The 22,084-nt window shown below is 42.8% G+C and overlaps 1 protein-coding gene across 8 annotated transcripts in view; it reads left to right on the top strand.

The window, feature by feature from the left end:
- dlgap1b (discs, large (Drosophila) homolog-associated protein 1b) overlaps nucleotides 1-22,084 on the top strand; it is a 273,834-nt gene that overhangs the window by 246,791 nt on the left and 4,959 nt on the right. For all 8 annotated transcript variants that reach the window (XM_052506344.1, XM_052506334.1, XM_052506318.1 and 5 more), the window contains 6 exons: nucleotides 2,120-2,328; nucleotides 2,519-2,668; nucleotides 2,963-3,045; nucleotides 14,877-15,301; nucleotides 16,383-16,474; nucleotides 18,593-18,745. In XM_052506344.1, coding sequence (XP_052362304.1) covers nucleotides 2,120-2,328; nucleotides 2,519-2,668; nucleotides 2,963-3,045; nucleotides 14,877-15,301; nucleotides 16,383-16,474; nucleotides 18,593-18,745 — 1,112 coding nt within the window. The remainder of the gene's footprint in view (nucleotides 1-2,119; nucleotides 2,329-2,518; nucleotides 2,669-2,962; nucleotides 3,046-14,876; nucleotides 15,302-16,382; nucleotides 16,475-18,592; nucleotides 18,746-22,084) is intronic.

The following is a 22,084-nucleotide window of genomic DNA, read 5'->3' as shown; positions in this document are numbered from 1 at the left end:
TGTCTGGGTCAAAATAAAGTGTGTTCTGTCCAATATTGATCTAAATTGGGTTGTTTTTAAGCCAGCATTTTTTTTTGAGTGTAGGATGCTTTCTCACTGGGTGGCTTAAGGCTGTGCTGCATTGTTACAACTTTAACTGGATGGCACAAAAATACAATGTATTTGTCTTAAAATACAAATTGTGCTACTTATTTTCTTGAACAAGTAGTACAGCGTTAGCTAACACCTGGTAACGTAGTCTTTGGCACCTCTTCCTGTTAGCTACAATAATCTAATCAAAATACAATCTTATTAATGTAAGCATCCTTATCTGAACTTGTCAAAACTTGACTGTACAGACTCATGGCTGCCTTTGAGGATGAATTCAATCGGGTCTTGACGGGAGCCTTTAAGGTAGCCAGCCCGCCAGCCAGGCAACCCTCTCACCTTTGCTGCGGTAATGTAGCTGTCAAGAGCAGTGGGAGGGCCCACATAAACAATTTATCTAATGGTTTTCGACACGGCACTCACTCACGCACACACGAACACACACACTCTGTGCGCCGCACTCAGGGTTTGGCAGACAATGGGCACTGTATGCCGCTCCCACCGTACGCTTTAGGATGTTTGTCTTTTTCAGGGATTAAAGGGATCCAGGAAATGATCTCACTGTCCTAGTTTCTGGGACAGGAGTCAGCCAATAACCTAGTTCTGATGGGGACATGTGGAGGAGAAATCAAAGACATAACGCTGCTATGTTCAGTGGTGTTATGTTCTGTGTTTAGTGCCTTGGAAATATTGTGTGTGAACCCTATCCTCTAGTGCACTACTTTTGACCAAGTGCACAATTTTGACCAGGGCCTGGTTGAAAGTATTGCACTGTATAGGGAATAGGGTGCCATTTGATGTGCTCTGTGTGGACTCCCTGCACACTTGTGAGACCAGGGCCTGCACAACTGCCAACCTGTCGCTGTAATCAGAGATGGCACTCACTGACAGAGAGAGAGTGACAGAGAGAGAGAACTGATGTATGTATGTATGAGTGTGAGTGATTTTGTGGATCTTGTTTGGTTGTGTATTGATCTTTGCGTTAGGGCTTGTTTGCAGTGACACCCTACCTCATTACTCAGTACACGTCTTTGTTTATAGACACACACGCACACACACACGCACACGCACACACGCACACATATGCAGTTGGCCTGTTATGATTACGTAAAGGAGGTCAGGCAATAGAGGAGATCAGGATGGCAGGTTTCAGCCACAATAGACTAGATCCGTAGTTCAAGTGAAGTGACCAACAGACAAACCTTTTTAGTAGTTTAACTAAGCTTTGTTGAAGATGCTCTTAATCTCGATTCTACAGTACTTGTTCATTTGACAGCAAGCCTAGCTAATCGCCCTGTGAACTACTCAGTCACTACTGTACTTAATCTCATTCCTAGGCACTTCCGCCCAAACATGGCCTTCCTTAACTTCCTTAGCTAATACAAAACGACCGGGAGAAATTCCGGGTGCATAGGCATTGGCTTAATCGGCTTAATCTACCAACCAATCATCTCCCACAACACCTTCCCCCTAATCCTCCTCAACGCCTCGCATCTCAGTGCAAGAGGCATCACTTCAGTACCTGGTTCAAATCCAGGCTGCATCACAACCGGCCATGATTGGGAGTCCCATAGGGCGGCGCACAATTGGCCCAGTGTCATCCGGGTTTGGCCGGGGTAGGCCATCATAATAAATAAGAATGTGTTCTTAACTGACTTGCCTAGTTAAATAAAGGTAATAAAAAATAAAGGCCAACTTTGAATAGTTTATATCACAGGCTTAAATGTGCTGTGTGCAATAGCCTGGGGATGAGGTTACTACTGTACTGTACGTACTTGCAAAAATGTACTTGCAAAAACAAAAAAAGGTAGGAATTTTTTAAATATTTTTTATATATGTTTGTTCTCTGACTTTTTGTGTCGTTTTTTTCTAATAATTTTACTCCACATTCCCTCTGCACTGATATTTTTTGGTTTTCATAATTTTGTAGTTTCCTCTGTAGATTTTTAACCACTTTTTCTCATTTCCCTGCTGCAGTGTCATCAATATATTTTCTCCATAATTTTGTAGTTCTCTCTGTCCCCCTCTGCAGTGTCATCATGCATCACCACGTACAAGAAGATGCCTCCGCCGGTACCGCCGCGCACAACCCCGCCCAAGCCCTTTATCTCCATCACGGCCCAGAGCAGCACCGAGTCGGCCCAGGACACCTACATGGACGGGGGGTCAGGCCCCCGGACCCACATCAGCACCTCCCAGCCCGGCCTGTCCAACTCCAGAGAGAGCATCGACAGTATGAAGGTATATCATATAACAAAGTATATTGTGTATTCTGAAAATATTATAAAACTTAACGGTATGTCAATAATCTGTTTTTGACATTTGTGATTTTATCAGTGTCAATTTGTGTTTTTGTCAAATCAATAAAAAGATAAATATATTTTAAACATATTTGATTGTTTATTTTATTATTATTATTATTGTTATAAAGGCCCTGACGGCAGCCATCGAGGCAGCTAATGCCCAGGTCCACGGCCCAGCCAGCCAGCATGTCACCAACAGCACCATCACCGCCACCAACATTGCCTCCACCAACAGCAAGAGAGACACCCTCCGGAAGTGCCTCTCCATAGGGATACAGGTCAGAGAACAGACACAGACATGCCTATGACCGTATTGACCAAACAATGACTACATGCTGACCACACACTGACCTGTGGTCTGTTCTTAATTGACTTATCTCGGTTAAAACCCGAACTAAAATCTTGTGTAATTTGGTCTGATTCTACCATTTTATGTTTACACAGTCTGTCCAGGAGAGATTATAAAAAAATAAAGTTGAAAAAAAATAAAGTTTATATAAATAAATTTTGTAAAAAATAAAGTCTATATAAAAATACAACAACAACAACAAAACATCTGTGTACGGTTGCAGGTGGATGGACCAGAGGAGGTTGGGGGGACAGAGGAGCACTCCAAGTTCCAGTCAGTAGGCATCCAGGTGGAAGAGGAGAGATGGTGAGAAGCGAGAGAGAAAGAGAGAGCGGGAGCGTGTGAATGATTTTCTGCCATTCATGGTAGTGTTTATCTTGTATCCTGTTGCAGTCTGCTGGTGTCTCTGCTAGCTGACTGTCCACTCATTGTGCATTCAGTTGGCACCTCTTTTTGACACTCCCCCTCATGCCTGAGAGCTGTATGTGTATAAATGTGTACCTTCGGGTTGGGCCTAGTGACTATAGGCTGTCGGGTCCACCATCCCACCCCACACCTCACTACACAACAGCTGCCCCCAGCTCGGAGGAGTTTGGGCATCAGATCCCCTTGACTAGGGGGCCCATGCATGCAGTGACAGCTGGGGAAGTGGAGGATGTGTTGGAGGGAGGGGATAGGAAGAGAGTGGGGGCAGTTAGTTGACAGCCATCTGTTGCAGCAGCATTTGTGATGTGGCCAGGCCACTTTGCGAGGGGGGTTCTGTCAGTGTCCTGTTCTTTTCAGTTAATGGTCGTGTAAAACCCCAACTCCTCCTTTTCCTGCCCTACATGTAACAGTTCCTATAGGTCTCCTATCTCTCCCTAAACCCTTATACTAAAGCCCCTATAGCATGTCAATTGACCACCTCATTGGACAACTGCCCTGGCCCCTGACTGACTTATACAAGGAACATTTGCATAGGCAGGAAGTCAGGGAACGTTCCTGGTTCCTGGAGTTGTGTTAAAATATGTCACACAGCAGGCGGTTATGTGTCAGTGTGTCTGCCTGCGTAACTCCCATCCACTTAGCACAGTAACCCCTCTGTTAGTCAGAGCTGAGGGGAGATGACCAATTTAGAGACTGCACTAGATGCAGTAATCTAATTTCATACTGTACACAGAACATGTTTAGGAATCAAAGAGCCCAGTCTCAACCTACCAAGGTCATGCACAGGACTGCAGTTTCAGAGTCAGATGCAGAAATCTGGACTGTATACCAAACGGCAACCTATTACCTATAGTACACTGCATTTGACCAGAGACCTATGACTGGGCGTATTTGCCCTGGTCAAAAGTAGTGCACAACATAAAGAATAGGGTGCCAATTGGGACAAAGTAATCAGAAGTTTTTCCTCAAAGAGCTTTCCTCAGCTGACTAGCCAAGCATTGAAAAGGAGGCACATCTCCAAGCAGCCAAGGAAAACATTAACTCCTGTAGACACTTCCACTAGTCAAGTGGCTCTGGGGTTTAATGTCACACATGTGCCTTCCCTTAGTGCATGTTTGAATTTGTGTGTCTGTGTCTGTGTGTGTCGCAGCAGGTCCGTTCTGGGAGGTCAGGGTCTGGGCAGAGTGCCCCTATACACTAGATTCCCAGACGGTGAGAGTGCATCTCTTCTGTGGCCCTACCCCACTCACAGAAAAGGTGTGAGTGTGTGTGTGTGTGTGTGTGGGGGGGGGTCATAACCTCACCTCAGTGTTTGAACTGGGCTTAAGCCTGCCAAACTGAGAGGGAGTGGAGGAGAGCAGTAAAAGAGAGGAACACTACAAACAACCTGGCTGCCTTTCCAAGACATCTGTCAGCTGTCTGCTCAGACAACTCAGACAAAATGACTCAAGTAAATGTCACCCAGTAAAATACGACTTGAGTAAAAGTCTACATTTGTTTTTAAGTATGTGTAAGTATTAGCAGTATATGTAATTGTTAAAATATACCTAATTATCAAAGATAAATGTATAAATGTTTTCAGATTCCTTTCTAGCAAACTAGATGACACAATGTTCTTATTTTTATGGTGGGGTAGCCCCCCCCCCTCCCACTCCAACATTCAGACATCATTTACAAATGAAACATGTGTTTTTAGTAAGTTTGCCAGGTCAGAGACAGTAGGGATGACCAGGATGTTCTCTTGATAATTGTGTGCATTGGACAATTTTCCTGGCCTGCTAAGTATTCAAAATGTATCGAGTACTTTTTGGTGTCAGGGAAAATGCATGGAGTAGAAAGTACAGTGCATTCAGAAAGTATTCAGACCCCTTCCCTTTGTCCACATAACCTTATTATAAAATTGATTCAATATTTTGTTTTCCTCATCAATCTACATGCAGTACCCCATGATGACAAAGCAAAAACAGTTTTTTTTAGAAATGTTAGCAAATTTATTATGAATAAAAAACAGAAATACCTTATTTACATAAGTATTCAGACCCTTTGCTATGAGACTCGAAATTGAGCTCAGGTGCATCCTGTTTCCATTGATCATCCTTGAGATGTTTCTACAACTTGATTGGAGTTGACCTGTGGTGAATTAAATTGATTGTACATGATTTGGAAAGGCACACACCTGTCTATATAAGGTCCCACAGTGGACAGTGCATGTCAGATCAACAACCAAGCATTGAGGTTGAAGGAATTGTCCATAGAGCTCAGAGACAGTATTGTGTCGAGGCACAGATCTGGGGAAGGATACAATAAATTCTGCAGCATTGAAGGTCCCAAAGAACACAGTGGCCTCCATCATTCTTAAATGAAAGAATTTTGGAACCACCAAAACTTTTCCTAGAACTGGCCGCCGGGCCAAACTGAGCAATAGAGGGAGAAGGACTTTGGTCAGGGAGGTGACCAAGAACCCAATGGTCACTCTGACAGAGTGCCAACAGCCAACTTGGAGTTTGCCAAAAGGCACCTAAAAGACTCTTAGTCCATGAGAAACAACATTCTCTGGTCTGATGAAACCAAGGTTGAACTCTTTTTCCTGAATGCCAAACGTCACGTCTGGAGAAAACCTGGCACAATCTCAACGGTGAAGCAAGGTGGTGGCAGCATCATGCTGTGGGGATATTTTTCAGTGGCAGGGACTGGGAGATAGTCAGGATCAAAGGAAAGATTAACGGAGCAACATACAGAGAGATCCTTGATGAAAACCTGCTCCAGAGCGCTCAGAACATAGACTGGGGCGAAGGTTCACCATCTAACAGGACAACAACCTTAAGCACACAGCCAAGACAACGCAGGATTTGCTTCGGGACAAGTCTTTGAATGTCTTTGTGGCCCAGCCAGAGCCTGGACTTGAACCCGATCTCTGGAGAGACTTAAAAATAGCTGTGAGGCAATGCTCTGCAGAGATGAATGTGAGAAACTCCCCAAATACAGGTGTGCCAAGCTTGTAGTGTCATACCCAAGAAGACTCGAGGCTGTAAATGCTGCCAAAGGTGCTTCAACAAAGTACTGATTAAAGGGTCTGAATACTTAAGTAAATAATAATCATTTTTGTTAAAAATCGCGCAACATTTCAGCGCCCTGCTATTCATGCCAGGAATATAGTATATGCATATGATTAGTATGTGTGGATAGAAAACACTCAGACGTTTCTAAAACTGGTTAAATCACGGCTGTGACTATAACAGAACGTGCGTTTCATCGAAAAGTGCATGAAAATCTGATCACTGAAAATGGAAATAAATATCCATGCGCGACTTCAAGGAATTGTTCAAAGTGAACCGAATTAAATTAGGCTGAGGTTGCAGTGCCTACAGCTTCCACACGATGTCTAGAGTCTTGTCATTTGATTCAGCTTTGATTCTTGGTCAAACCGAATCAAGGGAACCGATTTCCTCCGGTCTCCGACCGGATGTTTTGGTCGAGCTCTCTCCAATACATTTTTTCGAGACGGACATCTATAGAATTTACATCGCCTCCTGATGAATTTTATCGCTTATTAACGTGTACTAATACCTAAAGTTGCATTACAAAAGTATTTCGAAGTGTTTTGTGAAAGTTTATCGTCAACTTTTTAAATAAAAAAAAATGACGTTACGTTAGAAAAAGCAATTTTTTTCCGTTGTTCACACAGTATTCTTAGATCGATATCTAGGCTATATATGGACCGATTTAATCGAAAAAAAAAGACCCTAAATGATGTTTATGGGACATCTAGGAGTGCCAAGAAAGAAGCTCGTCAAAGGTAATGAATGTTTTATATTTTATTTCTGCGTTTTGGTTTGCGCCGGCTAATGCAAAATCTGTCGTTAGGTGACGTTGCAGTATTTTGAGGGTGCATGGTATCAGATAATAGCTTCTCATGCTTTCGCCTAAAAGCATGTTACAAATCTGACTTGGTGGATAGATTCACAACGAGTGTAGCTTTAATTCAGTACATTGTATGTCCATTTTAATGAAAGTTTGAGTTTTATCAACCTCTATAGGTGGCGCTCTTGAACATTTCCGCTGATTGATGTTCCCACCACGGGACCACGTCCCTAGTTGTTTTTTGGGGTGTCTATTCTTTACTTTACCATGTATATGTTTGACAAATTTTACTTTTACTTCACTACATTCCTAAATAAAATAATGTACATTTTACTCCATACATTTCCCTGACACCCGAAAGTACTTGTTACATTTTGAATGCTTAGCAGGACAAGAAAATTGTGAATGCACACACTTATCAAGAGAACATCCCTTGTCATCCCTACTGCCTCTGATCTGGCGGACTCACAAAACACACATGCTTTGTTTTTAAATGCTTTCGGAGTGTGCCCCTGACTATCCGTGAATTGTAAAATGAAAAGAAAATGGTACCGTCTCGTTTGCTTCATATAAGGAATTAGAAATGATTTATACTTTTACTTTTTATACTTAAGTACATTTAAAACCAAATTCTTCTAGATTTTTACTCAAGTAGTATTTCACTGGGTGACTTTTACTTGAGTCATTTTCTTTGAAAGTATCTTTAGTTTTTCTCAAGTATGACAATTGGGTACGTTTTCCATCACTGAATAAGAGTGTAACGTAATAAAATGGGGTCTGTACATTATTTTCTTTTAAGAATGTAGTGGAGTAAAAATACAAGTTGTCAAAAATATAAATAGTAAAGTACAGATACCTCTAAAAACTCCTTAACTTCTTGGCGCACCCATCCAGTTAGCGGGATCATTTTCATCAACATCCGCTGAATTGCAGAGCGCCAAATTCAAATTAAATTACAAAAAATATTTCATTTTCATGAAATCACAAGTGCAATATAGCAAAACACAGCTTAGCTTGTTGTTAATCCACCTGGCGTGTCAGATTTCAAAAAAGCTTTAGAGCAAAAGCTATCCAGGGTAGCCTAGTGGTTAGGGCGTTGGACTAGTAACCGAAAGGTTGCAAGTTCAAATTCCCGAGCTGACAAGGTACAAATCTGTTGTTCTGCCCCTGAACAGGCAGCTAACCCAGTGTTCCTAGGCCGTCATTGAAAATAAGAATTTGTTCTTAACTGACTTGCCTAGTTCAATAAAGGTAAAATAAAAAAAATGAAAAGCAATCCAAGAGTTTGTTAGGACATCTCTCTCAGCAGATAAAACATTACAAACAGCTAGCAGCAAAGTAGATTGGTCACGAAATTCAGAAAAGCAATAAAATGAATCACTCACCTTTGATGATCTTCAGATGTTTGCACTCACGAGACTCCCAGTTACACACTAAATGTTCCTTTTGTTCGATAAAGATTATTTTTATATCCAAAAACCTCCATTTGGTTGGCACATTTTGTACAGAAATCCACAGGCTCGAGCGGTCACGACGGGGAAGACGAAAATTCCAAATAGTATCCGTAAAGTTCGTAGAAACATGTCAAACGTTTTTTATAATCAGTCCTCAGGTTGTTTTTACAATAAATAATCGATAATATTTCAACCGGACCGTAGCTTTTTCAATAGGAGAGAGAGAGAAAATGTCTGCTCCAAGCTGTTGCGCATGCAAAACTCTGCTGGCACCCAGCCATCCATTGACATAATGTGATCCTTCTCGCTCATTTTTCAGAATAAAAGCCTGAAACTATGTCTAAAGACTTCACACCATGTGGAAGCCATAGGGAGAGGAATCTGGTTGATATCCCTTTAAATGGTGGGAAGGCATGCCATGGAACAGGGAGATTAGTATCTCTTAGGCACTTCCTTGTTGGATTTTCCTCAGGTTTTTGCCTGCAATATCAGTTCTGTTATACTCACAGACAATATTTTGACAGTTGTGGAACCTTTAGAGTGTTTTCTATCCTAATCTGACAACTATATGCATATTCTAGATTCTGGGCCTGAGAAATAGGCAGTTTCATTTTGGTACATTTTTCATCCAAAATTCAAAATACTGCCCTCTACACTCAACAGGTTAATAAGTAATACTTTAAAATATTAATGACTGAAGTACTTAACACAGCAGAATACAGCACTACCCATTTCAATCTAACTTCAAATCCTCATTCAAACAGCAACTACTCAACAGAGATGTTCCGACTTATGTCATGACCCCACAGGGGCGGCAGGGTAGCCTAGTGATTAGAGTGTTGGATTAGTAACCGAAAGGTTGCAAGTTCAAATCCCCAAACTGACAAGGTACAAATCTGTTGTTCTGCCCCTGAACAGGCAGTTAACCCACTGTTCCTAGGCCGTCATTGAAAATAAGAATTTGTTCTTAACTGACTTGCCTAGTTAATTAAAGGTCAAATTAAAAAATTCCGTATGGTCAACTCATGGCAGGAAATGGGGTAGGTGAAGGTTGGATTTTTTTTTCCACAGCTGGCTTTGCAGTCAATAGTGGTCCTAGTTTTCAAATCATATTGTCCTCAACCCACTTTGACCACCTTGAAAAGTCAGAGCCAGTCAGACCTTCTACTGCTTTATGGTCCTGTCAAAGAGGACAAAGGGACAGAGAAATGGACTGCGACTCTAATGGAACCCTATTCCCTACATAGTGCACAATTTTGACCAGGACCCATAGATCTCTGTTCAAAGGCTCTGGTCAAAAGTAGTGCACTATAAAAGGTGCCATTTGGGATACACACATGACATGCAGGATCCATTAATATGCCTGGGACTCCTAGCGATCCCTCCTACTGATGCGTTTCAGTTCTTAGTGCTAAGCATTTTACGTTTTGACACAAAACTGGGATTGGGCTTATCCAGATTTAGCCCGGAACAAACTAGGAGCTAAGAGAAGAATACAATACAATATACAAGTTCCACTGTAGCCACAATCCAGACTGACAGTCATCCAGTCATGGAGCAGCTTTTCCCCCAGTTGGCGAGCAGAACAGAGTAGCGCAGAGCAGAACCGAGCACAACGGAGCGGAACAGAGCAGAGCAGAGTAGAATACAACAGAGCAGAGCAGGCCGCCCTTAACCCTGAAGTAATTTACAAGGCCCTGTGAAGGACTCCACCTGACTGCACTGTAAAAATAACCTGTGTTGCTTTTGTCTTCTCTCCCTACTGCCACCCTCTCTCTCACTCTCCCTTCCTCCCTCTTTCCTTCCTCCACCCCTCTCGCTCTCTCTCCCGCTTCCTTCTCTCCCTCTTCCCTACTCTCTTTTTTCTCTGTCCCTGTCACTCCCTCATCTCATTCCCTACTCCACCCCCCCTCCTCTCTCTCCCGCGCTTGTGTTTGGCCTTGCCCCTCTCTGCCCTGACACAGACAGGAAGTTGCTAGGAGGGAGCTGCTATAAAGCAGCCTGAGATCATTATGACTACACACCTGATCAGAGCACAGTTACTCTTTAACAGCTGCGAGCACACACACACACACACACAGGCGCTGGTAGCCCTCCACTGTGAGTGTGTTTGTTCTCTCCTACTCCTCTCCCCCTCTTGCTCTCTGTTCATGAAAGAAGGGAGATTAATGGAGCAGAGGAGGTATAGATAAATGGGTGAAGTGGAGGAGGAGGGACTGGCCAGAGATGGGGTGAGGCTGATGGATGGGCTGACTTCAGGGTCTGTGTGTGTGTATCACCCTGTGAGCAGGTCATGTCAGAGAGAGAGAGAGAGGGAGCGAGAGAATGATTTCCTGTCATTCATGTCAGCAGGGCTGTTGCGGTCACAACATTTTGTCAACTGGTGATTGTCAAGTAAATAATTGCCGGTCTCACTGTAATTGACAGAAATGAACATAAACATATTAAGCATCTCCTGGCTCCACAGACAGCCTACAAGCCACTGATGCAGACCTTTGGAACATCTACATTAAGAAGAAATCTAATAAATCCATGAAATATAACCTAGACCTTCACAATAAATCCATTATTTATTTTAGACAGGTTTAACGAGACATGATATGAAGAAAATGTCATCTATTTCAGAAGAACAGAATAGCATACTCTGAGTTGTCCTTATGTTAGGTCCTGATCTGGCTATGCCATATGGCTGTGGGCTACACTTGTTCATTTAATAGACAAGGTTTGCTTAGAATTCCGTGGCATTATTTTATAGTATGAAGAATACAATTGAACAAAGCTGAATAAAATAGAAAGGATATTTCTCCAAGCGATTTGAGGTGTGCACATGCGGTTAACAAAGAAATAGGTTGTAACGCTCGTCTGATGAAGAAGGAGTGGACCAAAGCGCAGCGTGGTACGTGTTCATGATATTTATTCAAATCTGAACACTAGAACAAAAATAACAAGGTGAGAAACAAGCAGTTCTGTAAGGTACCTGAAATTATACAGAAAACAACTACCCACAAACTCAGGTGGGAAAAAGGCTACCTAAGTATGATTCTCAATCAGAGACAACGATAGACAGCTGCCTCTGATTGAGAACCACACCCGGCCAAACACAAAGAAATAGAAAACATAGAAATAAAGGAACTAGAATGCCCACCCTAGTCACACCCTGGCCTAACCAAAATAGAGAATAAAAGCCTCTCTATGGCCAGGGCGTGACATAGGTAGTCCTATATGCTTCATTTAGAGTTATTCATGTAACTTTAGCTGTTCTACAAAAGTTTAGATTTTTAATACTTTTGTAAGGCTGCATGATGCGACTAATGATGATTTGAAAAAAGTTGCTTTGTTTAGTTTTTTTTGTGCAGCCTGTACATAGTTCATCAGTCTCTCATTCACAATTTGACAAGCTAATGAAGATGAAGATGGTGCCGACGGATATGGCAGCTCTGCTTCTGGCTCCTAAAAAACTTTGCAGAATTTTTGTTTTTGGTGTGTTATTTCTTACATTACTAGCCCAGATTTGTTTTGTTGGTGTTATTACATACAGCCAGAAATAACTTTGGGATATCACAGCGGCGGTAACTCACCAGCATTATGACCAGGAATACAACTTTCCCAAATTGGATACTTATTCCAGAGCCTGCTCCAAAACACCGCCGGCGGAGAAGAGGTATTCGGAGTGGACTTCTAGTCCAACTCAGGAGGCTTGCACACCGTCCACCGCTTCAGAGTATATTACTCGCTACTATAATGGATTTTATGCAAATTGGAAACCACATATTCTGAGGCTGCATTTATTGTAGCTGTGGATTTTAACAGCAAATTTGAGGAAAACACTACCAAAGTTCTACCAGCTCGTCGACTGTAGTACTCGTGCTGGTAAAACATTGGACCACTGCTACTCAACTTTTTGAAATGCCTACAAGGACCTGCCCCGCCCTCCCTTCGGCAAATCTGATCACAACTCCATTTTTCTCCGCCCTTCCTATACAGTGGCTTGCGAAAGTATTCAGCCACTTGGCATTTTTCCTATGATGTTGCCTTTTTGGGGGGGGGGGTGTGTATCATTTGATTCAAATAACATGCCTTCCACTTTGAGGATGCAAAACATTTTCAAATACCACTTTTCTGTTTTTTTGTGTTTTAAAAATTTATTTGACCCGTTTTCTCCCCAATTTAGTGGTATCCAATTGTTTAGTAGCTACTATCTTGTCTCATCGCTACAACTCCCGTACGGGCTCGGGAGAGACGAAGGTTGAAAGTCATGCGTCCTCCGATACACAACCCAACCAAGCCGCACTGCTTCTTAACACAGCGCGCATCCAACCCGGAAGCCAGCCGCACCAATGTGTCGGAGGAAACACAGTGCACCTGGCAACCTTGGTTAGCGCGCACTGCACCTGGCCCGCCACAGGAGTCGCTGGTGCGCGATGAGACAAGGATATCCCTACCGGCCAACCCCTCCCTAACCCGGACGACGCTAGGCCAATTGTGCGTCGCACCCCACGGACCTCCTGGTCGCCGGACGGTTACGACAGAGCCTGGGCGCGAACATAGGGTCTCTGGTGGCACAGCTGGTGCTGCAGTACAGTGCCCTTAACCACTGCGCCACACGGGAGGCCCCACAAAAAAAGTTATTTTGTTCATTTCACTTCACCAATTTGGACTATTTCCATTACTTGAAATCTAATTAAAAATCATTTTAAAACAGCAGTAATGAAACAAAATAGGAAAAATGCCAAGGGGGTGAATACTTTTGCACGGTACTGTAGGCAGAAACTCAAACAGGAAGTACCCGTGCTAAGGTCTATTCAAGCTGGTCTGAGCAAACGGAATCCATGCTTCAAGATTGTTTTAATCATGCAGACTGGGATATGTTCCGGGTAGCCTCTGAGAATAACATTGACGAATACACGAATATGGTGACTGAGTTTATCAGGAAGTGTATAGGAGATACGGTACCTGCTGTGACTATTAAAACCTACCCAAACCAGACACTGTGGATAGATGGCAGCATTCGTGCAAGACTTAAAGCACGAACCACCGCATTTAACCATGGCAAGGTGACTGGGAACATGTCCGAATACCAGCAGTCAATCAAACAGGCAAAACGTCAGTACAGAGACAAAGTGGAGTCGCAATTCAACGGCTAAGACACAATATGAATGTGACAAGGTCTACAGACAATCACGGACTGCAAAGTGAAAACCAGCCACGTCGCGGACACCGACGTCTTGTGCTTCCGTACTTACTAAACACCTTCTTCGCCCGCTTTTGCTTTGAGGATAACACAGTGCCACCGACACGGCCCGCCACAAAGGACTATAGGCTCTCCTTCTCCACGGCCGACGTGAGTAAGACATTTAAGCGGGTTAACCCTCGCAAGGCTGCCGGCCCAGACGGCATCCCTAGCCGTGTACCCAGAGCATGTGCAGACCAGTAATCAGGCCTACTACACGTGGAATTTGACTGCCCTACAGTGTTTAGTGTTAGTGTTTATCTTGCATCCTGTTGTAGTCTGCTGGTGTCCTTGGCTGCTGTCTGTCCACTCATTGTGCATTCAGTTGGTACCTCTCTCTCTAACACTCCGCTCCTCTGGCAAGCCGCGTGTGCGTGCCATGTGCATATTTTGAAAAGTTATTATTTAATACAGTAATCTACAACATTCTATACTAAGTAGTACACATGATCGAGGGATACAACAGGGTGTAGTATAGTATTCTACAGTATACAACAGTTTACTACAGAATTCTATAGTAAGTATTGTAGTATTTTATAGTAAACTGTAGTAAAAAATGGCGTGTGAGAGAGAGCATGTGAATGATTTTCTGTCATTTATCTGTTTATCTTGTATCCTGTTGTAGTCTGCTGGTGTCCTCTGGTTGCTGGCTGTCCACTAATTGTACATTTAGTTGGCACTTCTCTCTAGCTGTGTGTGCGTGCGTGTGTGTGTGTGTGTGTGTGCGTGTGTGTGTGTATGTGTGTGTGTGCGCGCGCGTGCGTGCCCATCTGTGTATTTTGAAAAGATGTTATCTGTGTGCAAGTGTGTGACTTTGGCTGTGTGTTGGCACTTTGCTCTGAGAGACTTGGCAAGAGGAGTCTTACAGGGGCACAAAGCCTCTCAGGCTAAATCAAAGCTGCACCCCAAGCTGTACAGCAGGGCCCTGAGGGTGGGTGTATGTTATCTCTAAGACTTAGCCCTACAGCAGGGCACGGTGACTGATGAGGCCACGCTCCATCGCTTCTGAATCAGCCAGGTGACCAAACGCCCCCATGACACCACTCCCAAACACCCCACACCTGTCCGATCTGATCTGGGATCTGTGTTGATATACTAAGCCCGCATGTCTTCTATTAACCCCACATCCACTAACTCTGATCTCTAATCTGTGGTTCTCTTTCCAGTTACCGCAGGATGACCAGGTCCAACAGTGTGACCACGGCGGTCCAAGCCGACCTAGACGACCCTGACTACTGTCCCGTCGACGCCCCAGAGATGGTGATACGCCACTCGGCCACCATGCCCCGCCAGTACTCCCGGGACGCCGCCACCTCTACCGTCTCCATCCAGGGCTCGGGCAACCACTACCACGCCCTGACCGTGGAGGAGTACGGCGAGGTGGGTTTGGACCCATCCATCCTGCCCCCGCCAGACCCCTGGATGGACCAGGTGGAAGACCCCATGGAGGTGGTGGTGGGGGGACGGGGGTTGATGTGTTCCAGGGACGGGAGGTGGTTCCTGAAGCTTCTTCAAGCCGAGATGGAGCGCATGGAGGGCTGGTGCCGGCAGATGGAGCAGGACGAGATGGAGAACGAGCTGCCAGAGGAGAGTGAGTGGGACAACACACGTGCACGTACATAAACAACATCAACCCATGGATATGGAGCTGAATATGTGCGAACGGGAGCAAAAGCGGCGCATTAGGGGTAGTGAGTCAGTAGAATCACTTCTCTCTCTCTCTTCATGTTTTTGGGTGATGTTGACCTGAAGGCCATATAAGTTGTTTTCCCTCTCTTTGTGTCTCTGTTTTTCCCCATCCTTCCCTGTGTCAAATAGACAGAGGGAAATTGTCTGAGTCCCAAAATGGCACCCTAGATAGGGCTCCAGATAGGGCTCTGGTCAAAAGTAGTGCACTACATAGGAACTATTGTGCCATTTGAGAGACACTGCCATGGCATTCATAGCAGCGAGCCACAATGCCTGCTTGTTGCCTGCTATCTCCTCTGCAGACATAGTCATCAATAGGGAGCTAGCTGCTGGACGGGTCCGGCCATACATCTGTCCTGTAGATAAACAGTATAATGACCTCTCACAGCAATGCTCAATGGGGGTTTTCATGCTCAAACTTACTTAATAAGCTCCTCAAGCCTGCTGCCAGCTCCATAGCTCCACACTATCAGTGCCACACTGACACTCTCCGCATTCCAAATGGCATCCTATTTCCAATATAGGCCCCACTGGGCTCTGGTCAAAAGTAATGCACTAAATAGGGATTAGGGTGTCATTTGGGACACATGGGCACAATGTGGTAGACTTTATTCGGCTTGAATACTACTCCTTAGATTTGTCCCTAGTGACATAACTTATTTCTTCCTTTACTGCTATTGCATTATTTCCGATGGAGAGAACACATGGTTACAGTAGGTGAGCGCGACTGTCTGCTGGGCAGCCCTTGACTAGTGATTCTGCAGTGTATTTTCCCCCTAATTTGAGGTTGCGTATTGAGACAGGAGGCTGGTTTTCTACATCCCCAACTCAATGTCATGTTAGGAGGTATGTTTATTTGGTGTGCAGGATAAACATTCCCCTTCTCATCAGAATTCACAGTTTAGGTTCCCAGTTCCCTCTCTCCACATATTTATAGCCTTGCACTCATCAAAGGCAAAGTCTGTGTGTGTGTGTTTCTGCAGTACTGGGGAAGATCCGCAGTGCAATAGGGAGTGCCCAGCTGCTTATGTCTCAGAAGTTCCAGCAGTTTCGGGAGCTGTGTAAGGATAATCAGGTATGTAACACACCCACACACACACACACACACACACACCCACACACACTGCAGAGTTAGTCTACTGTGTCAGCAGGCCCATCAGAGCCAACTGTCACATAATGTGATGATCTATACAAGCTTATAATTGACACTGTGTCAGGCCAAACACTGCTATGCATGCAAATTCTAGCTGGATAGTAGTCTAGTCTATCACCACTCACCACTCAAAGCATAATAACTTTGAAGTGTGAAGGGACAAGGTGAAATAGTCCCAGACTTGAATGCTGATGACATACTGATAGGAAAATTGGAATGGTTCCAAGTCCAACACAGTCCTGTGCAAAGCCATATGTTCAGAGAGTTCAGACAACTTTTAGAATGGATGCCATGTCAGAGCCTTTGAGCATTCCATTTATTCTCTACATTCAGTTACATAGCATTGTTGAAAAATCTGAAAATTCCATGAAGTGCTTTTGGTAAATGGGTCGTTCTTGAATTGCAATGGCATTTGGGCATAGCATTTTGGAAAATAATTATTGATTTGTATTTATTTATATGGATCTGGGTGCATCTTCCCCTTTCTAAGTCAACTAATATGGTAGCTTAATTACTGTAAATAATTTGTATCATTATGATAAAATTGTGCCACAAGTAGGAGTAGTAACACCAATGATATTTTGGAAGTAAACGTAAAAATTATAGGATTCTGTGAAAATGGATGCCACAAATGCTCATATCTAAGGTCATCAATCATTTACAGGTATTATTCTTTTTGCGGGGGTGTGTGGTACGCCAGTGGTGTTCAGGTGTGTCGGCCGTGCCCACTAATTGGCCACACCTGATCTTAATGAGTTTCCTTTTAAAATGCGGTCTGTTTGAATAGACTAAAATAAATAGCTTTGCATGCGTAAAAAAAAAACATGGAATGCTAGCTCGATTAAGGCAGCCACCCCCCGCACCTCTCTGATTCAGAGGGGTTGGGTTAAATGCGGAAGACACATTTCAGTTGAATGCATTCAGTTGAACAACTGACTAGGTATCTCCCTTTCGCTTTCCCATCCTGGTGCTGCAGTAGACTAATTCAATGTATAGAGAACCAAAGATCATAAGTTCAAATCTCACTGACGCCACGACACAATAAAATAAAAAAGTGTGTGTTTACAGGATTCATTAACTAAGGAAATTAATTTCCATGAGTCCTATCTGTGTTTGGACTTCAAAAAAGTTAGCTTATTTTGGGTTATCTGTGTTATTAAAAGTATTATTGAAACATTCAGTGAAGGTTTTAAGGAGGTTATTCTAAAACATCCAAATAACCTATCATTTCAGTTCTAAGAGCGTTAATAAAACCTCCCAGGGAAACTTTCAAGGAAGCAGAGTTAAACGTTCTCAGAACCTCCCTGCAACCTAAAAAGGTATGTTCACAGAACAGACAAATAAAAACGTCAAAACATTTTCAGTTTCCCCAGTCAGGAAACTAACAGTATGGCTTTGTTCCCACAACCATTGTAAAAAAATAACACATTTCAAGGAACCAAATGTGCTAGCTGGGTAGCTGTAATTGGCAGAGATTTTTGGACCTCTTCTTTTTTTATTGGTCTATTTACCTCCAAAACGCCATCCAACTAAAACAGGCACTAAAAGGGCTTTATCATCATTTTCACTATTTCATAGTATCATTCCAACCTCATAGTGTGGAAATATAAACGCAACATGGGAAAATCACATTTGTGATTAATCATTTTCCTCACAATGTTAGTTCCCTCCATTTATATTCTACATCCCCAAAACATGTCACTATACTCCTCTACACACTCCTGGGACAAGCCAATTTGCTTACCCTAAGTACTTTAAACAATGCATAAACAAAGTTTTTCAGTATAAATGACTTACTTGCATTATGTTTATCATTGATAAACAGTCCAATAGATAGCGAAACATGTTGTGTGACTGTAATTCATTTGAGTGTTTTTCATGGTTACAAAGGCGAGGGACGCAAAATGACACCACAATTCTAGAACGGCCCGAATATGAGGAGCCAACATGGCTGCCATAGAATTATGTCGTGCCATGTACAGGCAAGAACCTCAGTCTCCAAACTCTAAAATCTATACTGAAACTCTCTGTGTGTATCAGAACCCCAATTCCCACCCGAGGCCCAGTTCCCAGGACCTAGCAGGCTTCTGGGACATGCTGCAGCTGTCCATCGAGAACATCAGCCTGAAATTTGATGAGCTCCACCAACTCAAAGCCAACAACTGGAAACCCCTGGACCCCCCAGAGTTAAAGGTATCACTCAATGTAGTGGACCCTATAGACCAGATCAACCTTAAAGGGATAGTTCACCCAAATTACTAAATGGCATATTGGTTATACTGTAAGCAATCTATAAGCAACGTGTGAGAGTAATCCATGCATTGGTTTTGTTTATCTGGCCACTGTCTCCAAATGCTAACTTTTTTGCATTTCTGTCCACCAGTACAGTGCATTCGTAAAGTATTCAGACCCCTTGACTTTTTTCACATTTTGTTACGTTACAGCCTTATTCTAAAATGGATTAAATAATTTTTTCCTAATCTATCTACACAGAATACCCCATAATGACAAAGAAAAAAAATGTTTTTTAGAAATGTTTGCTCATTTATTTGCATTTTATTTACTGAAATATGACATTTACAAGTATTCAGACCCTATACTCATTATTTGTACTATTTTTTACATTTTAGAATAATAGTGAAGACATCACAACTATGAAATAACACATTTGGAATCATGTAGTAACCAAAAAAAGTGTTAAATGAATCAAAATATATTTTAGATTCTTCAAAGTAGCCACCCTTTGCCTTGATGACAGCTTTGCACACTATTGGCATTTGCTCAACCAGCTTCACCTGGAATGCTTTTCCAACAGTCTTGAAGGAGTTCCCACATATGCTGAACACTTGTTGGCTGCTTTTCCTTCACTCTGCGGTCCAACTCATCCCAAACCATCTCAATTGGGTTGAGGTCAGGTTGATTGTGGAGGCCAGGTCATCTGATGCAGTCCTCCATCACTCTCGTTCTTGGTCAAATAGCCTTTACACAGCCTGGAGGTGTGTTGGGTAATTGTTCTGTTGAAAAACACATGATAGTCCCACTAAGCGCAAACCAGATGGGATGGCGTATCGCTGCAGAATGCTGTGGTAGCCATGCTGGCTAAGTGTGCCTTGAATTCTAAATAAATCACAGACAGTGTCACCAGCGAAGCACCCCCACACCATCACAACTCCTCCTCCATGCTTCACGGTGGGAACCACACATGTGGAGGTCATCCATTCACCTACCCTGCATCTCACAAAGACATGGCAGTCGGAACCAAAAATCTCAAATTTGGACTCAACAGACCAAAGGACAGATTTCCACCTGTTTAATGTCCATTGCTCGTGTTTCTTGGCCCAAACAAATCTGTTCTTCTTATTGGTGCCCTTTAGTGGTGGTTACTTTGCAACAATTTGACCATGAAGGCCTGATTCACGCAGACTCCTCTGAACAGTGTATGTTGAGATATGTCTGTTACTTGATCTCTGTGAAGCATTTATTTGGGCTGAAATTTCTGCGGCTGGTAACTCTAATGAACTTATCCTCTGCAGCGGAGGTAACTCTGGGTCTTCCTTTCCTATGGCGGTCCTCATCAGAGCCAGTTTCATCATAGTGCTTGATGGTTTTTGTGACTGCACTTGATGGAACTTTCAAAGTTCATGAATTTTTCAAAATTGACTAACCTTCATGTTCTAAAGTAATGATGGACTGTTGTTTCTCTTTGCTAATTTGAGCTGTTCTTGCCAAAGTAGGAACTTGATATTTTACCAAATAGGGCTATCTTCTGTATACCACCCCTGCCTTGTCACAATAATAATTGACATATATTAACTTTTAATAAGGCACACCTGTTAATTGAAATCTATTCCAGGTGGTAACCTCATGAAGAATCTTAAATATAAAATATATTTTGATTTGTTTCACACTTTTTTGGTTATTTCATAGTTTTGATGTCTTCACAAGTGTTCTATAATATAGATAATAGTTCAAATAAAGAAAAACCCTTGAATAGAATAGGTGTGTCCAAACTTTTGACTGGTACTGTAGACCAGGGGTTCTTAAACTTTTTCAGCCTGGGACCCAAATGAGAAATTCTGTGTTTTCCTGGGACCCAAGCTAAGGAAAATATGCAACTATACATAATTATCTGTACATTTCATTGCCCTTATGCCTAAAAAAAAGCAATATAGACAAAAACAAATAACAATGAAATACCCATAAATATTTTCATGTTTATTTTTCCCCAATTAAAACACTCTTACATACCTGTCTAGGTTGGAACTGTTGCAGTTAAAAAAACAATAAATAATTTAATTATGAACTGGAATTAACAGATTGATCACATCACACAGATGTATAACAGAACACACACACACACAAACACAGGCTTTTTGATCGTTCAAACCTAAGCTTACTGTATAAATTATTGTTGATAGAAAGTCTAGGTTGGAACTGCTGCTGTTAAAAAGCATTTTTTTTAAAATATATTCTGAACTGGAATAAACTGATTGATCACATCACACAGATGTAGAAAACACACACACACACACACACAGTCCCAATGAGAGGTGTGTGGCTGGTTGAAGTTTTCAACAAGCATGTCTATTCTGGGATTAGTTTTTAACAGTGCAACACTGAGGTGAAGCTCAGCATTGAGACTGTTTCTGTACTTGAGAACCCTGACTTGCATAGGTATGTGGTGCCAAACTGGATCAGAACCTCTACTGCTTTCTCAGTCAGGCAGTAGTCTGCTTCCTGCTGCAGATGAGCAACCCAGAACTGTGTGAGAGTTTGCCTCAAAAAGCATCTTGCTTCAATCAGTTTATTCCAGTTCAGAATAAAAAGTATTACTTGTAACAGCAACAGTTCCAACCTAGACTTGTTTTCAACAATCATTTCTACAGTAAGATGTACATTAGGCCTGAATGTTTCATCTTCATCTGTACTGTTTCTTAGGGTTGCACTTTCAGTAGCTAGTTAGCTTGATTTGGCTAACGTTAGCTACTAGCTGTGTAACGTTACAAGGCCAGGGGATTGTTTGAAAGATAAACTCACATCTACTACTATGAGAGATAGTACTCCCCTATTTCTGCTTATCATCGCCTGTTTATAAAATGACAACAATGCCTTGTTAGTTGACTTACTTTTCCACTTTATTAATTTGTTTCGTTTTGAGAGACTTATTACTACGCACTTCCCCACACAAAACACATTGTTGGCGCTCCTTGTTATTTCTCAAAGTTTGTATGAAAGAGACACAAATTCATCACTGTATCTGCGTTTCATGACGATTGAGCTCAGTCAGAACTTGTGGCTAGCATGAGTCCATTTCATGACAGCGGTGAGTGATGGCGAGTGGGAACAACAAGTCAGTGGCTTGAACCACAGCGCTGCAACGTGTGGGTCGCGGAATGATCTTCAAGGAAACTGCAGAAAAAAAGATCTGGTAAACCGCGAAGCACATGGGCATCTCCCTCTACCTCTCGCACTCGAGCAGCTGTCAAACTGAGCAGAGACCGCTGCTAAGCAGAGAGCCCAGTTGCACTTGGC

The sequence above is a fragment of the Oncorhynchus keta genome, chromosome 4 (assembly GCF_023373465.1).
Source record: "Oncorhynchus keta strain PuntledgeMale-10-30-2019 chromosome 4, Oket_V2, whole genome shotgun sequence".
Lineage (NCBI taxonomy): Eukaryota > Metazoa > Chordata > Actinopteri > Salmoniformes > Salmonidae > Oncorhynchus > Oncorhynchus keta.
The sequence above is the reverse complement of the archived record's forward strand: the minus strand, read 5'-3'. Positions and strand labels throughout refer to the sequence as shown.